The sequence below is a fragment of the Hirundo rustica genome, chromosome Z (assembly GCF_015227805.2).
Source record: "Hirundo rustica isolate bHirRus1 chromosome Z, bHirRus1.pri.v3, whole genome shotgun sequence".
Lineage (NCBI taxonomy): Eukaryota > Metazoa > Chordata > Aves > Passeriformes > Hirundinidae > Hirundo > Hirundo rustica.
In genome coordinates, this window is record NC_053488.1 from 20942650 (window position 1) to 20961395 (window position 18746).

The 18746-nt window shown below is 52.9% G+C and overlaps 1 protein-coding gene across 10 annotated transcripts in view; it reads right to left on the bottom strand.

The window, feature by feature from the left end:
• Window positions 1–4607: 4607 nt before the first annotated feature.
• Window positions 4608–18746, bottom strand: part of RUSC2 (RUN and SH3 domain containing 2) — a 52592-nt gene continuing 38453 nt past the window's right edge. For 9 of the 10 annotated variants that reach the window (XM_040089486.2, XM_040089482.2, XM_058424043.1 and 6 more), the window contains 10 exons: window positions 16435–17220; window positions 15743–15943; window positions 14533–14676; window positions 13544–13620; window positions 11364–11538; window positions 10569–10674; window positions 9474–9520; window positions 7258–8236; window positions 6531–6704; window positions 4608–6213 (listed from right to left, as the gene is read on the bottom strand). In XM_040089486.2, coding sequence (XP_039945420.1) covers window positions 6033–6213; window positions 6531–6704; window positions 7258–8236; window positions 9474–9520; window positions 10569–10674; window positions 11364–11538; window positions 13544–13620; window positions 14533–14676; window positions 15743–15943; window positions 16435–17220 — 2870 coding nt within the window. In that variant the 3' untranslated portion in view covers window positions 4608–6032. The remainder of the gene's footprint in view (window positions 6214–6530; window positions 6705–7257; window positions 8237–9473; window positions 9521–10568; window positions 10675–11363; window positions 11539–13543; window positions 13621–14532; window positions 14677–15742; window positions 15944–16434; window positions 17221–18746) is intronic. The other variant, XM_040089492.2, reaches the window with a different exon arrangement.

The window sequence follows — 18746 nt, forward strand, 5'->3', positions numbered from 1 at the left end:
GTTTGGAGGATCTTTGCAAAATGAGTGGGAGAATTCCATAAATTTAAAAAAATCTAAAAAATAATCACATCCCTGGTTCCACTCTGCACCACTCCCAGCAGAACAATGGCTCTGTTCCTATGTTATCAGTATCTGGCATCTCTGAAAATCCTTCATGGCCCCACATGAAACCTCAAAAGCCATGGAAGAAGTGTGGCAAAAACAGCTGTCAGAAAGCTCTCTAATTCTTCACACTTCCCCTTGTCCACGTCACAAAATATTCAGCCTTGAGTGTAACCTGGGCTCTGGCAGGGAGGATGGAGGGTTGTTGCAAGGGAGTTCTGCTTTCTCCAGAGGGTCCAACCTCTTCTGGTGACACCAGACAAACCAAAAGCCACACAGACAGCTGCACCCAGCAGGTCTGGCTGTGTTGGGAGGATGGACAGGCTGGTCTCAGCAGGTGTTAGCAAGGGCCTGTATCCTGCTGCAATTCCAGGGTCCAGGCATGCTGCCAGGAGTGTGTCCCATTTCACCACAAACTTTGCAGGGCTCTGGCATAGGACCCACATTTTGCAGCAATCGTGTCACCCCAGGGACATCACTCTGCTGTGAGGGCACACTCTCCTGTCCACCCCACAGACGTGGCAGATTTGGAGTTCTTGAAGTGTTGCAAAAAGGGCTGCTGGCTGCTTCTGCAGGCTGTTCTGTGCTCACTTTTTTGTTTGCCTTATCAAGAATTTATGTCTTATCTGTCTGATACTATTTTTTTCCTCTAGACATGACTTATTCTCTTTGAAGGAGCCTCTCTGTTTTGAATAACCTCTGGCCCTGGTGGTTATTCCTGCAGCTTCGTCTCTACTTTTTGATAGCAGGAGCTCTGAAGGGCTGCCCTAACTCTTTGCAGAATTGCTGGACACTGTGACCATGTCACTTTGTTTCCCCTCTTTATCTGTTTCCATATATTTCCCCTTTTTGATGCTGATTAAGATATCCCTGGGCTTTTCAGTATTTGCAATTATGCAGTGTCATGGAAACAAAGCATGTTGTGGCTGTCACCAGCAGGCAGCCCTTTCCTGGGAACATGCTTGGCCCATATTTCCTGCACAGAGCTCAGTTCCTCATCTTCCCCCCAGTCTCACGGTGCATGTGGAAAGCCACACACTGACACTTTGCTTGCCCCTGCCTGGTATTGCAAACCAGAGTGCTTGCAGACCAACAGCAGTAGTGCTATAGCCTGCCCTTTTCTTTTATTTGGGATTTCTGTTCCCAAAGGTGTATCCATGGTGCAAAGAGGTCTGCATCCCTCCTCTGAAGCAGGGGCCCTGCAGCCATACCTTGGAGAATCTCAGAGTCACAGAATCACAGAATCACAGAATGAGCTGAATTGGAAAGGACCCACCTGGATTATCGAGTTCAAATTTTGCTGTGCACAGGACTTCCCCAAGAGTCACACCATGTGCCTGAGAGCTCTCTCCAAACTTTTTGAGCTCTCTCAGGCTTGGTGATGTGTCCACTTCTCCGGGGAGCCTTTTCCAGTTCCCAACCACCCTCTGGGTGAAGAACCTTTTCCAAATATTCAATCTAAACCTCCCCTGACACAACTTCAGGCCATTCCCTCGGATCCTGTCACTGGCCACTACAGAGAAGAACCCGGCATCTGAAAGATCTTCTGCCTGCAGCTGGAAGTCAGTGCTTGCGCCCACGCAGGCTCCTCCCCTGCGTGATGCTCTCCAGGAGTGGCATCTGGCTTGCCAGCCCTCCCCTGGCATGGAACACACACAGCTGCTGCTGCCAGACTGGCCCTTACCCCACCAGCATCACAACCAGGGGAAAAGGGCCCTGGGCCGTGAAAGCTGCTCATGGGCAATGCTGCCACTGAAGTTGACTCAGAGGAGGCCCTCTGGGTTTCAGTGTACAGCTGGAGGCAGTGAGGCAGAGAGGGAGTCAGTGAAGGGCCTGAGGAGGAAGTCAGTACGGCAGGAGCCAATTTCAGTGCCCAGCCCCAGGATGGTGCTGCAAGAGCAGCACTGTCCTTCCTCCAGCGGAGGGGGAACCAGGCTGTGCCACAGTGTCAGCCCAGCCTCAGCCTGCTGTCACAGGTAGGGTCTCACTGACCAGGGACCTGGGAAGTGGCTCCTGTGACTCTGGGCTGGGACAGAGGCAGTGCAGGGAGCTGGCCTGTCCCCAGGCTGGGCTGGCCCGAAAGCTGGATGTTCAGCTGTTTTGAGCTCACACACAGCTCTCAGGGGTTAATATCAGCTTGTATTTAGTTTTATGGTCCTAAACTAGTGGCCAAAAATATGCCAGAATCACCTGCATGCCCATCCCCAGCCTGGCAGGCCCTGCCCATCACGGCACAGCTGCTGAATGGAAACTTGCGGGATTTTAAATGTTCAAGGATGGGGTTGGACTCGATAGGCCTTTGAGCAACTTGGTGTGGTGAGTGGCATCCCTGCCCAAGGTAGTTCCAGGAGTGGAACTAGATGATCTTTAATGTCCCTTCCAACCCAAATCATTCTTTGATTCTAGGAATTGTGTGTGTCACTGCCCGCTGCACACTTACAGTCTGAGCATGGGATCTGTCTGTCAGGAGGGGCATAGGAAGGAAAGGCATTCCATTCTCTCTTCCAATATGTATCAAGCTTTTCTATTGGACGCATGCATTCCAGAGTTCCTTCAGCACTGACACCCAGGGTCCACGGTCAGCGTCTTTGACCTGAGGATGAGCCGGATCCTGATGACCTGGGCAGAGAAGGTCCAAGGGGACCTGTCAGGACCGCCTAGCACTTGGCACCAGCAGGTCCCTCCCCTCAGCTGGCACATGTCCCTCAGGTTGTCATGCACTTCTGGACTCCCACTGCACCCTGAATTTGCCACAGCCCTGCTGTCACCCCACAACTTTACCCCTGCCAGCCCTGGGTCCCACAGTCATGTGGGTCATCCTCCCCTCCCCAGCTTCTGTACCGTGCAGAGTAGATTCCTGTACCATGAAACTGGGCTCTTTTTTGCTTCGCACATGATGAATCTCTGCTCCTAGGGCTCATCTACAGAGCCCAGCACTTCTTTGCTAAGACCTGCCTTGAGATCTGAAAGGAAACCAGGAGCAACTTGGCTGAGCAGCATTTCAAAGATACCTGCAAAGAGCAGGAGAGGAGGACACTGCTGCTGCTCAGGTGTCATGAGACAAGCAGGACTGACTGCATCTCGGTGCTGGTCCAAAGCTGCCTCTAGCCTGGCTCTGCACCTCAAGACAGATGAGGGGCCCAGACCAGCAGTGTCCCCAGAGACCAGCCCTCACGATGAGTATCTATGGACACCCAGTGTCTCTTCTTCCTGCTTAGCATGACCCTGACAGCTCCAAAGTCCATGTCTCCATCAGGATCCTACAGCTGACCCTCCAGGACCAGGCCACCAAGCAGGGCCACCTGGTCACAGGGGCAGTACTGTCCCATACTGTCCCATTCTCAGTGCTGTGTGCTTCCAGCCTTGCAGGATTTGTGAGCTCTGTGCCCCGTGGCCTGTTCCTTGATGGCACAGGCTATCTGACAGCCACCAACCTGGACTTGATGGACTTTAGCCAGATGATCCCGAAGAAGACCTCAGCAACTGTAAGCTCCATAGCAGCAATCCCAAATCCAGCCTCTGACATTAACCAACGCCTTGCGAGTCCCCTGTACCCAAGGCTGTCCCAGCAGCAAGCACCCAGGAAGCTGCTCAGTGTCTGTGCCCACAATGCAGGCAGCTGGAAATCCCCTTTCCTGCCCCAGGGCTGACTCAGCACTCTGGGGGGGGTGTGTGTGTGGGGGGGCTGTTTACCAGCACATGGTCCCCTTCCTCATTTGGGCCAGCCAAGTGCATTCAGGGAGAGTAGCCTGGCTCCATGGAACTGGTAAACAGCCCTGGCCATTGCCCCCTCTGAGGGCTTAATGAAAGCAGCTCATGTACAGGCACTGGCTGCTCTGTGCTGCTCCAGCCAGAACAGGGGTTTATGATGCTTCAGTTGTGGATTTTTTTCAGCAGTTTTGATGCACTGCACACACATGGGTCATCTGTCCACATGGGTGCAACAAACTCCAGAGTGGTGTTTTTGCAGTGAAGGCTGGAGTCACAAGCGAAGTTCTTCCTTCCTCCTTGCGAGCTGCTGAGAAGTAAAGAGAAGAGATGGCTCTTGGGGTTCATAGTGGACTTGGGGGCCCAATGGTTGAGTGTAAATTTAGAATCCTTGTGAGTGACCCACAGCCACTGAAACTCATGGCCAGGTTGCTCCAGGCTATGGAGCAACCCAGCCCACAACCTTCCTTCACTTCACCTTCCCATGACCCAGGAGAAGCAGATTCCAGGCTGAGACGGTATGATCTCCTGTCTGAAACCTGCTTGGGTCCCTGCAAGCAATGCACGAGGAACCCCAGACAGTGCTGCCTCTCCAAGATACATCATCACCTGTAGTGCTCATCCCCCCTACCCCTCAGGCCTGAACGTACAGGTCTCACTGCTGGGGGCAACCTGTGTCCTCCTGAAGGTCTGGTGCGGGCTCTGGTGAATGCAGGAGGAAGCCTGCAGTGCAGTGTCCCAACACAGGTAACGCAAAGACCCTTCACAGGGGCGCGCTGAAATGATAAGTCTGGGTAGCAGGGAGGTCAATCAGCACCTTTTTTATTAATATGCATCATAAATAAAGAAATAAATAAAGGCGAGACACCTCATCCTAACAGGGAAATACAAATTAAATATGGTGCGACATCCGCTAAGCGATGTACAAGCAGGAGGTAACCTAGCAAGACCAGGGCCCCTTGCCATGGTGAAGCCAGCCCAGGCACGATGCTGTGAACAGCGTCAAGCCGGCCATGGCACCAAATACTGGCATGGCCTTTCATTAACACTGTTCCCCACCTGACAGGCAGGTGAAGATCCCCACTACAGCAGGCGGCATGAACATGGCAAGGAAGGAGTTGACTGGCATCGCCTCTACCAAGGACCCCAGGACCTCCAGTATCCCCTTGTGTTTGTGCACAACACTTATCCCCCCCACCCCATGGCACTGCTCAGCAAGACCAGAAACCCTGTGCCAAAGGGAGCACCACCCCTCCCTCCCCAGTCTCCCCAGCTCCCTCGAGGAGCACCCCCAATCTATTTGCTGGGAGCACTGCCCCCAAATCCCTAGCCCAGTCAGGGACCCTGCCCTCATTCCCTCCCCTCTGGCACCCCTCCACTGAGCATCCCAGGGCTTTCTAGGCACTGGTTCCCTGCTCAGTGTGGAGGGCACAGGGCCACCCCGCAAAGTCCCCCCTCTGCACAGGGTGGCACTACCCATCCTGGACCTACGTAACACTGAACAACCCCGTGCCTTCCTCACAACCCCACACATCCCTTTGCTCCACACTCACACACATACCCGGTCCCCGTCCCCTGGCTGTGGCCACGCACAGCCCCAGCCCTGCAGCGCGGCACTGCCGGGCCCCTTGTCCCGGTACAACCCACCAGGAACCACTACAGCACGCTAGGACAGGGGTGCTCCAGCGTGGGGGAGCCCACCTTACAGTGCCCCAATAAAGACAACCCATCAGCCCAGCCTCGCGGGGACCTTGCCAACACAGGGTGCTACCTGAGGATGCCGGGGACGCTGGAGGCTGCAGACTGCACCCCCAGGGAGCAGACGGCCAGCATCCTGCACCCTCCAGCATCCAGCAGCTGGACAGCGGGGCAGCGCTGCCCTGGCAGGGACTGCTTGGGTTCCTGTAATGTACAAGTCCATGGCCTGTGGGTGCTGGAGACAGTGTGGGGCGGAGGGGGGGTCAGGCGGTCCCTGGTGTGGCTGCATGCATGGTGACGCCTGGCAATACGAGGTGCAGCTCGCAGGAGACCCCAGGGGGGCTAAGTTGGCCTTTGGCAGCTGCACAAGGAGGAGCAAGAAGGAACCACCTACGGTTACTGTATTCTGTAATGGCAGGAAAGGTAAGAAACTAGCAAGAAGCTGTGTTTGTTCCTCTGGCAGGGCAGGCTACCCCAGAGGAGCCTCAGCAGCCCGGGGAACTGTGCTTGGCCTCCTAAATGTGTCAATAGTCCTCGTCCTCGGGATGGGTGACATACATGGTGGGCACCAGTCCCTTCTCGGAGCCAAGGCTGCACTGCAGCCAGTCACCATCCACCTTGGAGATGACTTGCAGAATATCCCCTTTGTTGAAGCTCAGCTGTCCTGCCTCAGTGGCAATGTGATGGCAAAGAGCTTTCACCTCACTGCAGGCAGATGGAAAGTAGTGTTAGCTTAGCTCAGGACACTCACCCCACCCAGGAACCACCACAGGCCCAGAGGAGAGAGGAAAACACCCCCCAATTCCCTCCCCAGCAAGGCTCCCAGCCGCCCCCCCCGGCTCCCCATCACCTGCAGATTGCAGAGTTGTGGTGGATGGATGCACGAGCTGCATCACTGCCCCAAACCATTCTCTGGTCCATGACTATGAAGGGGGCCAGGCAAACTGCAACAGGTAGAGCCGTGCCACCCTCAACCTACAACATTCCAGCACCTGCAGGATTGTCCACTTGGTGTCACTCACCAAGTAGGGTGAGGAGACATCCTTTGGGCTGGTCGTGCCACAGCAGGTGCCTCAGGTGATTCTGGATGAGGAGGGTCTGGCTCTGGGGCTGCTTCACGCCACATGCTAGCTCCAACTGTCTGGGCCACCAGCTGGAACACGGACTTGTCCAAGCTCAGCCAGCCAGAGGGCAACCTGGAAGGAGAAGACAGAAGCAGTCAGTGACAGCAAAGTGCACCTGGGGAAACAGAGCAGGCGCCCTCATGGCAAGGTCACACCTTAGAGGTTTGGCTTCATGCACAAAGTGCCCCAGGGCTCAAATGTAACACCACAGCCGGGAAGGACATTTCCAGTGGTCATTTTCAGAAGCAGTATGGGTGTGGAGAGGGAGAGGCAGTGCAAAGACATCTCAGCTACTGGGGGCAATTTCACACCTCCCCCGCACCTGCTGTAAGCAACAGGGATGGCTCCATGTTCTGTTCTCAACGTGTGGTTTTGGGAGGGATGAGGTGATGATGTAGCAGGGTTTAGATTGCAAGGCAGTGGGTAGAGCTCAGGCAGAAGAGGAAAGCCTGAGATGGACTGAGCGAGGGTATGGGAAGAATTATGGCAGTGATAGGACTGAGCAGGGTTACAGACGCTTGGTGTACCAGCACAGTGTAGGCCAGTTCTTGGTCTGACTTCCACCCGTACTGCCGTACTTCAGGTTAACCAGCCCTTCTCAGCCCCAAATCACCCATGCCCTTACCTGTTCGGTTGCCTGGGCTCTTTTTGTACCTTCCTGGACCCAAACAAGTGTCCCCACTTGATGGGCTGGCTGCCCTCTGTTGCACTGGTGCTGCTGTCCTCTTGGGAGGCTGCTGCTGCTGTTGCTCCCACTCTTTGCTGAGCTTCCTTCTCCTTGCTGCGCTTTAGCTCTGTAAGCACAGAGTCTGGGGGGCTGCCCATCCAGAAGGGCCAGCTCCGCTCCCTCACCTCTTCGCCGACTGCTACCTGCTGGGGCTTATCCAAGGGCTCTTCCATGGCTTCAGGACTCAGCTTGCTGGCTGCCTTGGGCCTCTCCTCCAAAGTGCCCTCAGCAATGGGACAAGCCTCTGCACCCTCCACCACCCCTTCTCGGGGAGGAGGTGCCTTGTGAGTCTCCACTGACCTGGGCGCAGGATTCAAAGCCGCCTTCTTCTTCTCAGAGCGGATGAACTTTGAGCCTTCGGCTGAGCTCTCGATGTAAATCTGAGAGGTCTGCATGAGCTGGTACCACCAGCCTGCCTGCTTGTCCTTCTTCCCCTCCCACGCGCTCTCCCGCATCTTGCTCTGCTCTTCCTCCCTGTCACCTTCTCCGCAGGAGGCCCCCACTCCCTTAACCCTCTTCTCACTCACAGCTTGCTGTGGGCTGTGCCCTGGTGAGGCGTCACCATCTCTGGCACCCCCGTGGCAAGTTTCAGGGGCAGTGCTGCAGCCGTCGGGATCCTCACTGCTGCCCCGGGTCCGCATCAGCTGCAGGGTGGAGTGCACGGAAAGGAGCAGGTCCTGCTTCACACGCAGCAGCTCCTTTTGCTGCTGCTGCTCTTTGCCCATCTGCATCAGGTGGTGCTCAAAGAGGAGGTCTAGGTTGAAGGGCAGCAGGGAGAGAGGCTGGAGCAGGAGCAGGAGCTCCTCAAAAAGAGGCTGGCACACACTGTGAGACAGGCACAAGAAGCCCACTGGCTGATAGTGTGCCAGGATGATGTCTGCAGGAAAACAGACATTAATTAGAGGAGATGCTCTTGCCACCATTGCCAAGCCACCACAAAACTGCTGCTGAAGCTATGAGGAAAGGAGACAGACACCAGTTTTTGGTCATGGTGTGAGGCGCAGGCCTGGGTCAGGGAGCACCAGATGCTCTGTGACCTCTCAGCAAACTGGCCCAGATAGAGCCTTCCACTTGTACCTGCAGCCAGGATCTGCCTGGCAGACTATCAACCCAGATGACCTCTGCCACCAAATGTCGTGGAAGTAGCATGGGAATAAAGAGCACCAAAGGGTTAGCACACGTGAAAATCCTATTCTTCAACTTCTGGAGATGAGCAAGGAGCTGCAGATATGGCCAGCACTAGTCCCCTGCAGACAGAGGTGTCAGGGACAGCTGAATACAGTTTCCAGGGACTTGGCAGGGCTGAACTGTGGGTCTTAGCAGAGAATGAATTAGCATTTTTTATCTGCAGCACTAATTGTTCACTTGATTTGACCACATCTGCACTACCCCTCTGTCCTGCTTTGTAGTCAGATCTCACCACCTGGGAGACAGCTGAGAATGGGATTTGTGGCCCAAGCCCAGTGAGATAACAACTCTACACCACGACATCTTTCCTCCAAACCCTCCACTTATCTCTCATCACCCTGACAGCCCCAGCTTTTGCTCACATTTCCAGCTGTTGATGATGGTTTCAAATAGGTGGTTGTCTTCTACTTCAGAAAGCCAGGATAAGCACAGACCTTACTCTATTCTAGTCTAGTCTAGTCTAGTCTGCCATAAAACAGATGCATCCAGTAAAACTGGCTTTTTGTATGTCAGGTTTGCCTTTCCATTTCTTCCTATTTCCCATGCCTGAAAAGGTTCAGGTAAGTGTGCACATCTCCAGGCACACAAAACTCTCAGGGACTGGGCAGGGAACACAGAAATTTGGGAAGGTTTAAATCTGATGTCCTGTAGACAGACTGAGGATGTGTACTGATAGCCTTGGGTACTAGTTGCAGGTGGGAAGGAGAATGGAAGTCCAGGTTCAGGTGGAGGGAGTTGAATGGTGCTTGGACTTCCATTTGGGATTTCCCTGCTACACTGAGACTGTGTATTGCTTAGTACTTCACCTCAGGGCAGAGAAGAGCATACCAAGCTGAGAGAGCAGCAAGAGGAACGCACTTCTCTCCCCAGCTCTGTGGGCTGCAGGGTTTGGCTCCCACTGCAGCCCACAGCCTTCAGGCTCTTACCTTCATGGTTGTAGAGGTGGTTGAACCAGAACTCCAAGGACCGGATACTGCAGGAATGGAAAATTAGCAGGGTAAGAAAGAAACAATGAAAATCTATTCACCCCATTCGTCCTCACTGTCCTGCCACAAGAAGTGTGGCTGGAAAAAGGCATTTACAAAGCATGGGCTTGTGAACCTCAGGGAAAGGAGAGTGGCACAGTACCATCAGCACGCCCTGATCACAGACACCTAGCCTGTCACTGAACATCCACACGGCTTTACATGTGCAACTGTAACCCCAAAACAACCATGTTTGGAGCAAGATTCCTCACTGTTCTGCTCCTGTGTCCTTGATAGAGCTTTGCTTTGCTGAGAAGAGGCTGCTGTGGATGAGGCAAATTATCTACAAAACTAAGATCAGTGCTGGTGGCTCAGTCCAAATTATGACAGTACCCTGCACCAGTGGGTGAGAGCTGGGTCACCCTGTGTGGGGAGAGCAAGGCAGAGCTAGTTCCTGCCTGGAGGAGTTCTACAACATCTGGGGATCTTGGGAACTCTGTTACCACTGCCAGAGCTCTTGCTGACCACCAGAGAGGAGCAGGGAAACACCATCCTAGCAGTACTTATCCCTTCACCAACAAAAACATACCACATTCTCTTTTAAACACAGCTGAGTGTGGACACGCCTTATCCAAACTAGAAGAGCCAGTTTGGAGTCCTAGACCAGGGCAGTTTCTCCTTCGGAGCCTCATGCCTTGGGATCCACTGCAGCTCCAGGAAACAGTGGTTTGAAGAGGAATTTCCAAGAGTAATTCATGCGTATTTTGTGTCTAACCTCATATGAAGCCGGACAGACAGAGTTTTCTCACCTAATGTTTTGGGTGTAAAACAGACTGACCCTGTTCTTCAGTTGGCTACAGTTGCTCGTTCTCCGTCCTGATCTGGAAAGAGTTCCCTGAGGCTTACAGCTTCTTCCTTCCCTTGCCTACATTTGGGAAGTGGCTTCCCAGATTCTAAAGCTTTTTTCATGGTCAGCTGTGCCTGCCTGCAGTCAAGGACCAACAGCTGCTGCCATCCCTGGAGAGGGCTATGCAGTCACCCCAGGGTCCTGCTTACTTGAGGAGGCCGAAGATGAATGCGTTGAACCTCATGGTGTGGTTGGTGAGCTCTGTGTACTGGCTGATCTTGCTGTAGAGGCTGTGCAGTAACTTTGTAGAGGGGCCTATGGAGAGAAGCAAATTGTTGAGATTAGTTGGGGTGAGCAAAGCCACAGGATGGAGCATCAAGGCAAGACAGATGTTGTATGGGTGTCCATGTGTGTGTCTGCATTGCCTTTCCACCACACCAATGTGAGCTCACTCCATATCAACGCTTAGACTACACATGGGAAATGGGCTGTGATCCATCCCAAACCACCACTCCAAAATTCTGAGAGTTTCATTTACACAAGGACGTGCCTCCCACACTTCAGTGACAATCGCAGCCATTGGGTCAAAATCAACATGTAAAGAGAATATTGTGGTGCGTGCTTATGATTCGGGGTGTCTGCAATCACAGAGATAACCACAGAGCTGAAAATTTGCCATAATCAGGCTATGAGGCTCCCCAGTAGGATGCAGAAATCAATGTGGAATTAATTTTGTTGGGTTTTTTTTATCCCTTTTTTATTGGTTTGGCCTGTTATGGGAGAATTTGCAAATTTCAGGGGAAATGACAATAAATACTTGGACAGAATAGCGCAATGTCTCTCCCTTCTCTTGCTAGAGAAGGGAGAGACACTGCACTTGCATATTGACCATATGCACCCTGTTCCATGCAGGAAAATGGGTGTTTTGCACTCCCATCCTTAGAGCCGACCTTCTCCAGCACCTCCCAGTCACAACTACCAGAGGCAGTGCTGCACATCCATACCTAGCTGGGTGGATGCCTCCACCACGCTCCAGGGGATGTTTCTCCTCTGGCCAATGATCATGTCCAGGACGTAAGCCTTGAGCCCATCACTCAGAATGTCCCGGACAGCTGGGCACAGGTATTTCAGGATGAGATGCCCCACATTGGGGCTCACAGAGCTGTTCCCAAGTTTGGCCTAATGGACAACAGGCAACAGGGAGAGTGTTGGTAACCATTTTCAAGGTACAGATGCATGGAAACAGTCCAGCCCCACTTGCCTACTACAGACACCCACCAAGCAACATCCAAGTTCAGCAGCTCCTTGAACATGCAGGGTCTTTGCTTTCACTCCTGATGCATCATACACCAGTTCTGGATTGCTCTCTGCAAGCTCTTCCCCAGGCTGAGAAGAGGCAATAACTTGAAAAAAAGAATATCCTAGCTTGGGAAGAGGATCCCAATCAGAAAGGATGCCTGGTTCTCCCAAAAGGGATAACAAGGCCCTCCTGCTGGAGGAAGAGCTGGGGATGTTCCTGCTGCTGTAAATTTTCTTGTAGCTCATTCTGGATCAGGAAGCACCAAGCCCCATAGAACTTCCAGCACTGAGGGGTTAAGGAACACTGAACTCAGAAACATGTAAAGCTCTAACTCCTAGGGATTACTATAAACAAACAGACGAGGGCAAAATGGATGGCCAGAGCTCAGACTGATGTGAAGAGAAAGCATGTAAGAGCCGAGCATCAGCAGAGCAGAGACACATTCTCCTGCTTACAGCCTTTGAGCTGCCAAGGGGTCTATCCAAATGGGTCAGGCAGTGGTTTTCAGGGCACAGATTTTACCAGCTGAGCTGGAATTATACTGACCAGTTGGCACAGGTCCACAAAAGCCCTGAACTGAAACTGAACTTGGCTCAGGAATAATCCTGTCAGATCCACTGAGCACAGCAGCAGCAGGGATGGATGCTGCCTTTTGACAGGTGAATGCTCAGACCATGGCACACTGATGCATAAAGAACCCCAAGGTTAAAACCACAGCATCATCTGATAAGCAAAGTAATGGGGGAATGTTGTAATTATTCCCCAAACCTACACTGCAAGAACTGGAAATTCAAAGTGTAGCCCTAAAAGCCATGGGAAGCTCAACAGCTCCAGTTATGTTGCACAGCAATCTCTGCATCAGCAACAGCCGTAATTAGGGGAAAATTACACTGGGCCCTGAGATAAGACTGAATGGTTTTGGAATCTGTCCCAGTCAAGTTTCTTCTTGGGGACAGCATGCCAGGGGAGTTGTCATGTCCAAATAGTGTCACAGAGCTGCCTGGAGCTGTCTGACCAAAGCCAAGCACTCAGCATTGAGAGAAGGCACCACAAACATGCTGGGTGTCACAGGATTGCAAACAATGCCTGGTACAAAGAGAAGCAAATTTGCTCTGTGTTATTCCAGAAATGAAGGATGAGAGAGTACAGGCCAAAGACAGCCAGACCCAGGGCAACCTAGATGCATTTCCGTGTTATTCCAGAAATGGGAAATGAGGGGAGCACAGGCCTAAGACAGCCAGTCCCTTACATTTACTCTAAATACGCTAAGGTATTCATGGTAAGGGTGACCAACTGGCCCAGATGGGTGAAGTCTGATGCACTTTTTTATCATAATTAAGCCCTGTGAGCTGCTGAGGGATGGGGAACACTGCACTGCGCCCTGGCACCAGTGCCAGGCCAGAGTCATGGGATATGTGGAGAAGGGATATGCATAAGAAAAAAGAGCTGGTGTGCTGCATCAGACCAGAAGGGCAGCTGGTCTGGTGTCTTCTCTTTTAAAAAGCCATAGTAAATACATAAGAAAGAGTTAAGCCAGAACAAACATACGTAATACTTGCCCTTTATACTTTCACAGCCTACAACTATTTCCAACTCAGAGACTAAGCTGGACATTATTCCTGTGTGTTTAGTAAACATCAGTGAATTTCCCTTCCCTGTGTTTTTCTGATCTTCCTTTAAATAGATGTACTTACTGGATCATGCAGCAGGAATTGTCATAGATTTAATATATGCTGCACGGTGTGCCATCACCTTTGTTTGATTTGTTCTTGGTACTCCTGCTTTTGTTAAATAACCTGTAGTTTTTGACTGGAAGAGAGTGGAGAGGCAATCTTGCTCTGTACTCTCTGTGCCACTCAGAATGGAGTTGGATGCAAGACATACCTTCACCCCTGGATCCCTGCTGGTTCCAAAGTGAGCCACAATCAGGTCAACAGCAGTGTTGATAGCCTTAACCAGACCTAGAGGAAAACAGGAGGTCAAAGAGCTGCCTGAGGGGCTGCTGGGACAGACTCTGACAAAACACTCCTCAAAGGAATCAGCTAGGGGCACTGCAAGCCCATGTCTACACACAAGCACTTTCTGCCAAAAAACATGCAGAGACTCTCCTAAACCCTCACCAAAACTCTCCCTGCTGGTTACAGCACTCACCTATCAGCCTGCCAGTACACAACCTATCAATATTCCCAAGGGACGGGGACCATCACCTCCACACCCCATGCCCTGAGGCAGCAGAGATGGGATCTGAGGCAGTGTGCCTTTTGTTGCCTTGATGCTGCAGGGTGACAGGGCAGAAGCCCCGCATTTGGCAGGTTTTGCCTTGACTTTCAGTAACAAGCCAGCGGTGTGTAATCTGTCATCTGCACCAGGATAATGTGAGAACAGAACTGAAACAGAAGGGAAAGCTGACACCTGGTAATCATGAACACAAAGGCAAAGACATGGGAACCTTTCTGCACATCCCTTGCCTCTGAGATGATAACAAATCAGCTGTCAAATCCTGCCAGCCCCGCCTCTAGTGTGGATCCCACCACAGCCGTATCTTGTCCTGCTCAGGAGTCCTTTCTCCCACCTTCTTATGCAATTGATACAATTTTGTATTACTTACATAGGACCGAACAGACTTCCTACCTGAATTACAAAATCTCAGGTTGGCACATCTACAACATCACACAGATACGCACAGGTCTACCTTTGTATACAGAGCCTGGGGTAGCAGCATGCCCTGCCACAGGGTGACATTCCTGTGCCTGTCTTCTCTCTCTGCCCATTCTTGTACACCTAAGATCCTTTCTAATCATATTTCCCGGGACAAGCAGCTCAAGTACACCCTGTGGTACATGGCATGATCCACGAGAGATGCATGGACTCACCCTTCTTCTGCAGCAAGTCGATGGAGATGGACTCTGTGTTGCCATCCGGAGAGAGGCAGAACTCAGCAGGTGGTTTCTCCGCTAGGGAGAAGTAGTCAGGGAAAAAGTCATTGTAGGTAAGCTGGAGTTGCCTCACAGACTGTCCTGTAGGGACAAGACAGAGGGGAAAAAGATCAGCCCCAGTCCCACACACCAGAGCCTCTTCCAGAAGCAGCCTGCACCAGCTGCAGTCTTCCTGACAGCCTGTCCTCTGCTGGGACAGCAAGGCTACAGGCTTGTCGCTACCCCAGCAGTGGTTGGCAATGTGTGCCTGCACAATTGATCCCCGTGGCCTATCCCCTACCCAATACCCAATACTGACAGGGTGCCCATGGGCTCTGAAGATGCTGTAGGAGGTTCACTCTCATGGGCTGCGGCTAAGGGAAACCTTGCTGCACCATACTCCCCATGCTGCATCAAGCAGGGTCCAAAGTCAGCAGAGAGAAAATCATTACTTGTCACACATGGGCATCCACAGACAACAAACTGCATGTTTGCTGCCTCTTCTTTGGGATAGCCTCTGTTTTCAAGGTGTGACGTCCTTGAAACCACCCATGATGCTTGACTTCCCTCTGTTTGACTCTGTGCTATGCATCTTCCCATTCTTCCCTGATGAAGAAACGGCTTAGGTTGGCAGAGTGAGGTAAAAGGCTTTGAGGAATTCCCTCCATGGTGTGAGGCTAGCCTGTAAATTGTTCTTCCTCCCACAGACAGACCACACTGGCCTCCCCACAGGAGTCTCAGAGGCTTAGTTAAAGGTAGCCTGCCTCTGTCAGACCTTCCTGCACAGGTTTTGGAGGAGAGATTTTTGAGATCTCCAAGAGCCCCAACTCCCGTGTGAGATAAACTACAAGCTAACCACAGTCCAGAAGCACTTAGTGAGGTCTAAGCGAGCTCTTGGGCCATTCACCTTGCCCTTCAACCCAGCTCAGAGCTGGATCTGATTGCTCTCAACTCATGGAGGAGGAAGGCTCCACAAAGATCTGAACCAGTGAAGCAATTTTCACCTTGCTCTTGAACCCTCCAGCCCCACTCTGAACAGATGTATCATCCCTCCTGCTCTGATCAGGCAGAGCAGTGATGAATCCAGGCTTAACCTGAGCCTCAAGAAAACTGAGCGTGGGTCCCAGAGTCACCTCCCAAGACTCCCCAGCAGAAAGGTGGTGCGCACCGTTCAGCTTGCAGTGGAAATGGCTGGTGCTGAGAGCGCCAGGGAGCTCAAAGATGGGGTTTCCCCGGTTCAGCCGAGGCTCTTGCTGCCTCCTGTCCAGGCTGCCCGCTAAGCTGGGCAGCCCTGAAACACGGTCCAGACCCAGGGGGTTCCTCCGCCTGTACTCTCGCCACTTCAGCGCTTGGGGCGAGAGGTGGTTCGCTGGGATGCCGCGGGCAGTGAGCACCGGACAGGATGAGGAGAGCACAGGGGAGGATGAGGAAGACAGATGGGAAGGGAGAGGAAGAGAAAGATGGAGGACAGAGAAAGAGAGACAGCACATTACTCAGAGGTCCGACAGCATTTCAGGACATTAGCACACGCACAAGGAAACATGTGGAGGCCACTGCCTCCAAAGCAGGGCAGGAACTTGGGTGCCCTTGTGGCTGCAGGCACAGAGGCAGCAGCTCTGGGGTGCAAGCACCTGGCACGGGGTGCTGTAAGATCAGCAGCCCACACTGCTCTCTCTGGAGACACAGTGTAGGAGCTGGGACTGGAGGGACATGCTCTTAGCGTGGGTCTTCCTGCAGCATCCAAATGCAATTTTATCCTGGTCTGTGGCTACAGGAAATGGTGGTACTATAGGGAGCAGCCATAGCTACAGGGAGCTGCAGATACACCAGACTAACAGGTCCTGGAGGATGGGTACCTACCATTGATAGGCCGTATTCCCATGCTGCTCAGGGGGCCAGAGCTGTTGGTCTCACTGCCACTTCTCCAGTGTGAATCTGCATGGCCTCCTACTCTGCTCATGGACATGCCACCCACCGAGAGGGGTGGGAGGGACCCACTGTGGAGTCGGTATTCGGAGAGTGGTGGGCTTGGCTCCAGCAGGGCCTCCTTCTTGGGAATCAGCTTGGGGTTCTCCTTCTGCCTCAGGGTGTCAGCTTTGGTGGCTTTGGAGGGCTGCATGGCACTGACAGCAGGGGACGACCTCGTGGGAAGCAAGTTAGCAGAGATGGGGCAGGACCTGCTTCTGGGGGGCTGGCTGTCTTCAGCTCTCTCTGCAGTGGGTGAGGAAGAGGAGTCCACGCTTTGGAAGAAAGGCACGTTGCATCGCACGGGGGAGTAACTGCCCAGTGGGGATGGACGTGTTGTTTCGGGGCCAGGCTTCTTGATGCCCCCATCACTGCGCGAGGCAGCTCCGTCTGCTGAGCGCTGGGTCACGAGCGTGCCATGGGCCTGGCTACCCGCCCCCAGCGCCTGCTCTGCCGAGGCGGCCCAGGCTGAGGACTGGGAACTGGAGATCTGCTGGCTGGCAGGCCGGCTGCTGGACAAGCTGTAGAGCTGGGAAAGGCTGGAGGCAAAATGGCTGTGCAGGGCACGTGCCTTGGGTGGCTTGCTGAAATGGTGCTGAAAAACAAAGGGCTGGATGGGCAGAGTCGTGGGGCGCTGGTCCTTGCTGTAGCGTACCACAGGTTTGCTGTCCGTGCCACCACCTTCAGGGAGAGAAAGGGGAAGAAAATGTGAGGATGGGCAGAGCAACAATCATCCTCAACCAAGCACAATACAGGCAAAAGGGAATGTGCTCCTTGTTGCAGGAGGAAGAGGATGAGCTAGAGGCCAGTTACAGAGCAGTTCAAGTCTGGCTACACACATCAAGAGCTGGCAAGATAGCAGATATGTAGTCCCAAGTGCAGAGTTTCCAGCTGTCTGGAAGAGCAGAGCACTGCACTGGGACCTTGTCCATCCTGGTAGGGCCACCAGCTTCACATCCTTTCCCAATATCTTGCCCCCTGGACAGCACAAAGCCACGGGGTCAGGTGCCTGCCCTTGAGCTGCCTCTGCCCAAGCAGTACCACAAAGTCAAGGCCCAGCACTCTGTGGTACAGTCAGATATCTCATCTCAAAGGACTGTCCCCTCCCACAAGCACTGCAGACTTGCACAGCCCAGCACAAGCATTACATGCAATGGCACTGCAGCTCTGCATCCCACATCCCAATATATTGGTGCTGTTGCAAAGGCTCCCTGTTTCTCTTTCTCCCTCCCTCTTCTTTTGCCCTTTTCCTGTAACTGTCCCTGCTTTGGAACAGTGAGCTTCCTTCATCCTCCTGCCTCTACCAGACCTAAACAAGACATTCTCAACATCCTGCCTCCAACCCTGGAAAGTGCCAGTCTGCTCCAGCAAATGAAGGAGTGTGGTGGGCTGGTGTACATGTGTACATGCCTCCAGCTCCTGCTGGGGCCACAAATATCCTGAGGGACACATCAGATGTGTGACACACTGTGCATTCAGTGCAAAACACACACAGCACTGGGGGCATATGTGGGGCTGACTGCGATCCCTGATCAGCCGTGCTGTTACCGTGCTGTTACCTACACCTGAGGGGTGTTCCAGACCTTTCTCCCTGTAGCCAACTTTTAGCAGGGCTCGCTTTCCCTCCAGCCCCTCTCAGAGCCTGTAGGGTTGCAAGCTGCTCTGGGCTGGAGCAAGGCAGATACGCCTCCATCTCCAGTGCAGGTGGAAGCTTCCTGCACAGCCCTGATGCCTGCCTTGCTCTCACGGTGTAGGAGGGACCCCACAGGGTGGGGGGCAGCAACTGCTGGGATATGCTACCCTGAAAGCTCCTGTTTGCCCCCTCCTCCCTGAGCAGGGCCTGCTCCTTCCACACCCTCCCTCTGAAGCTAAGAGAGCTGCTGCCCTCTCGCAGCAGAGACCTGCCTTCGCTGCCATCCCACACCAAGCACACGTTCAAGGCTCAATAAACAAACAGGACAATAACTAAAAAACTTTTTCTTCCAAGGCCAAAATCTCTCCCACCCCTGCCATGGCAATAAACCACATGTTCTTACCTCCTGCCAGATATTTTCAGAACATTGAGTGGAAACAGTCTGTTAAGGCATTATAACTCTTTGACATAGTAGGGGCTATTTACTGCAGTGGTCTGGTTAGAGGCATTTTAGAAGGGCTTTTACCTGTGAAGCAAGTAAAATACCTGCCTAGGGCAGAGACAGAGGTCTCCC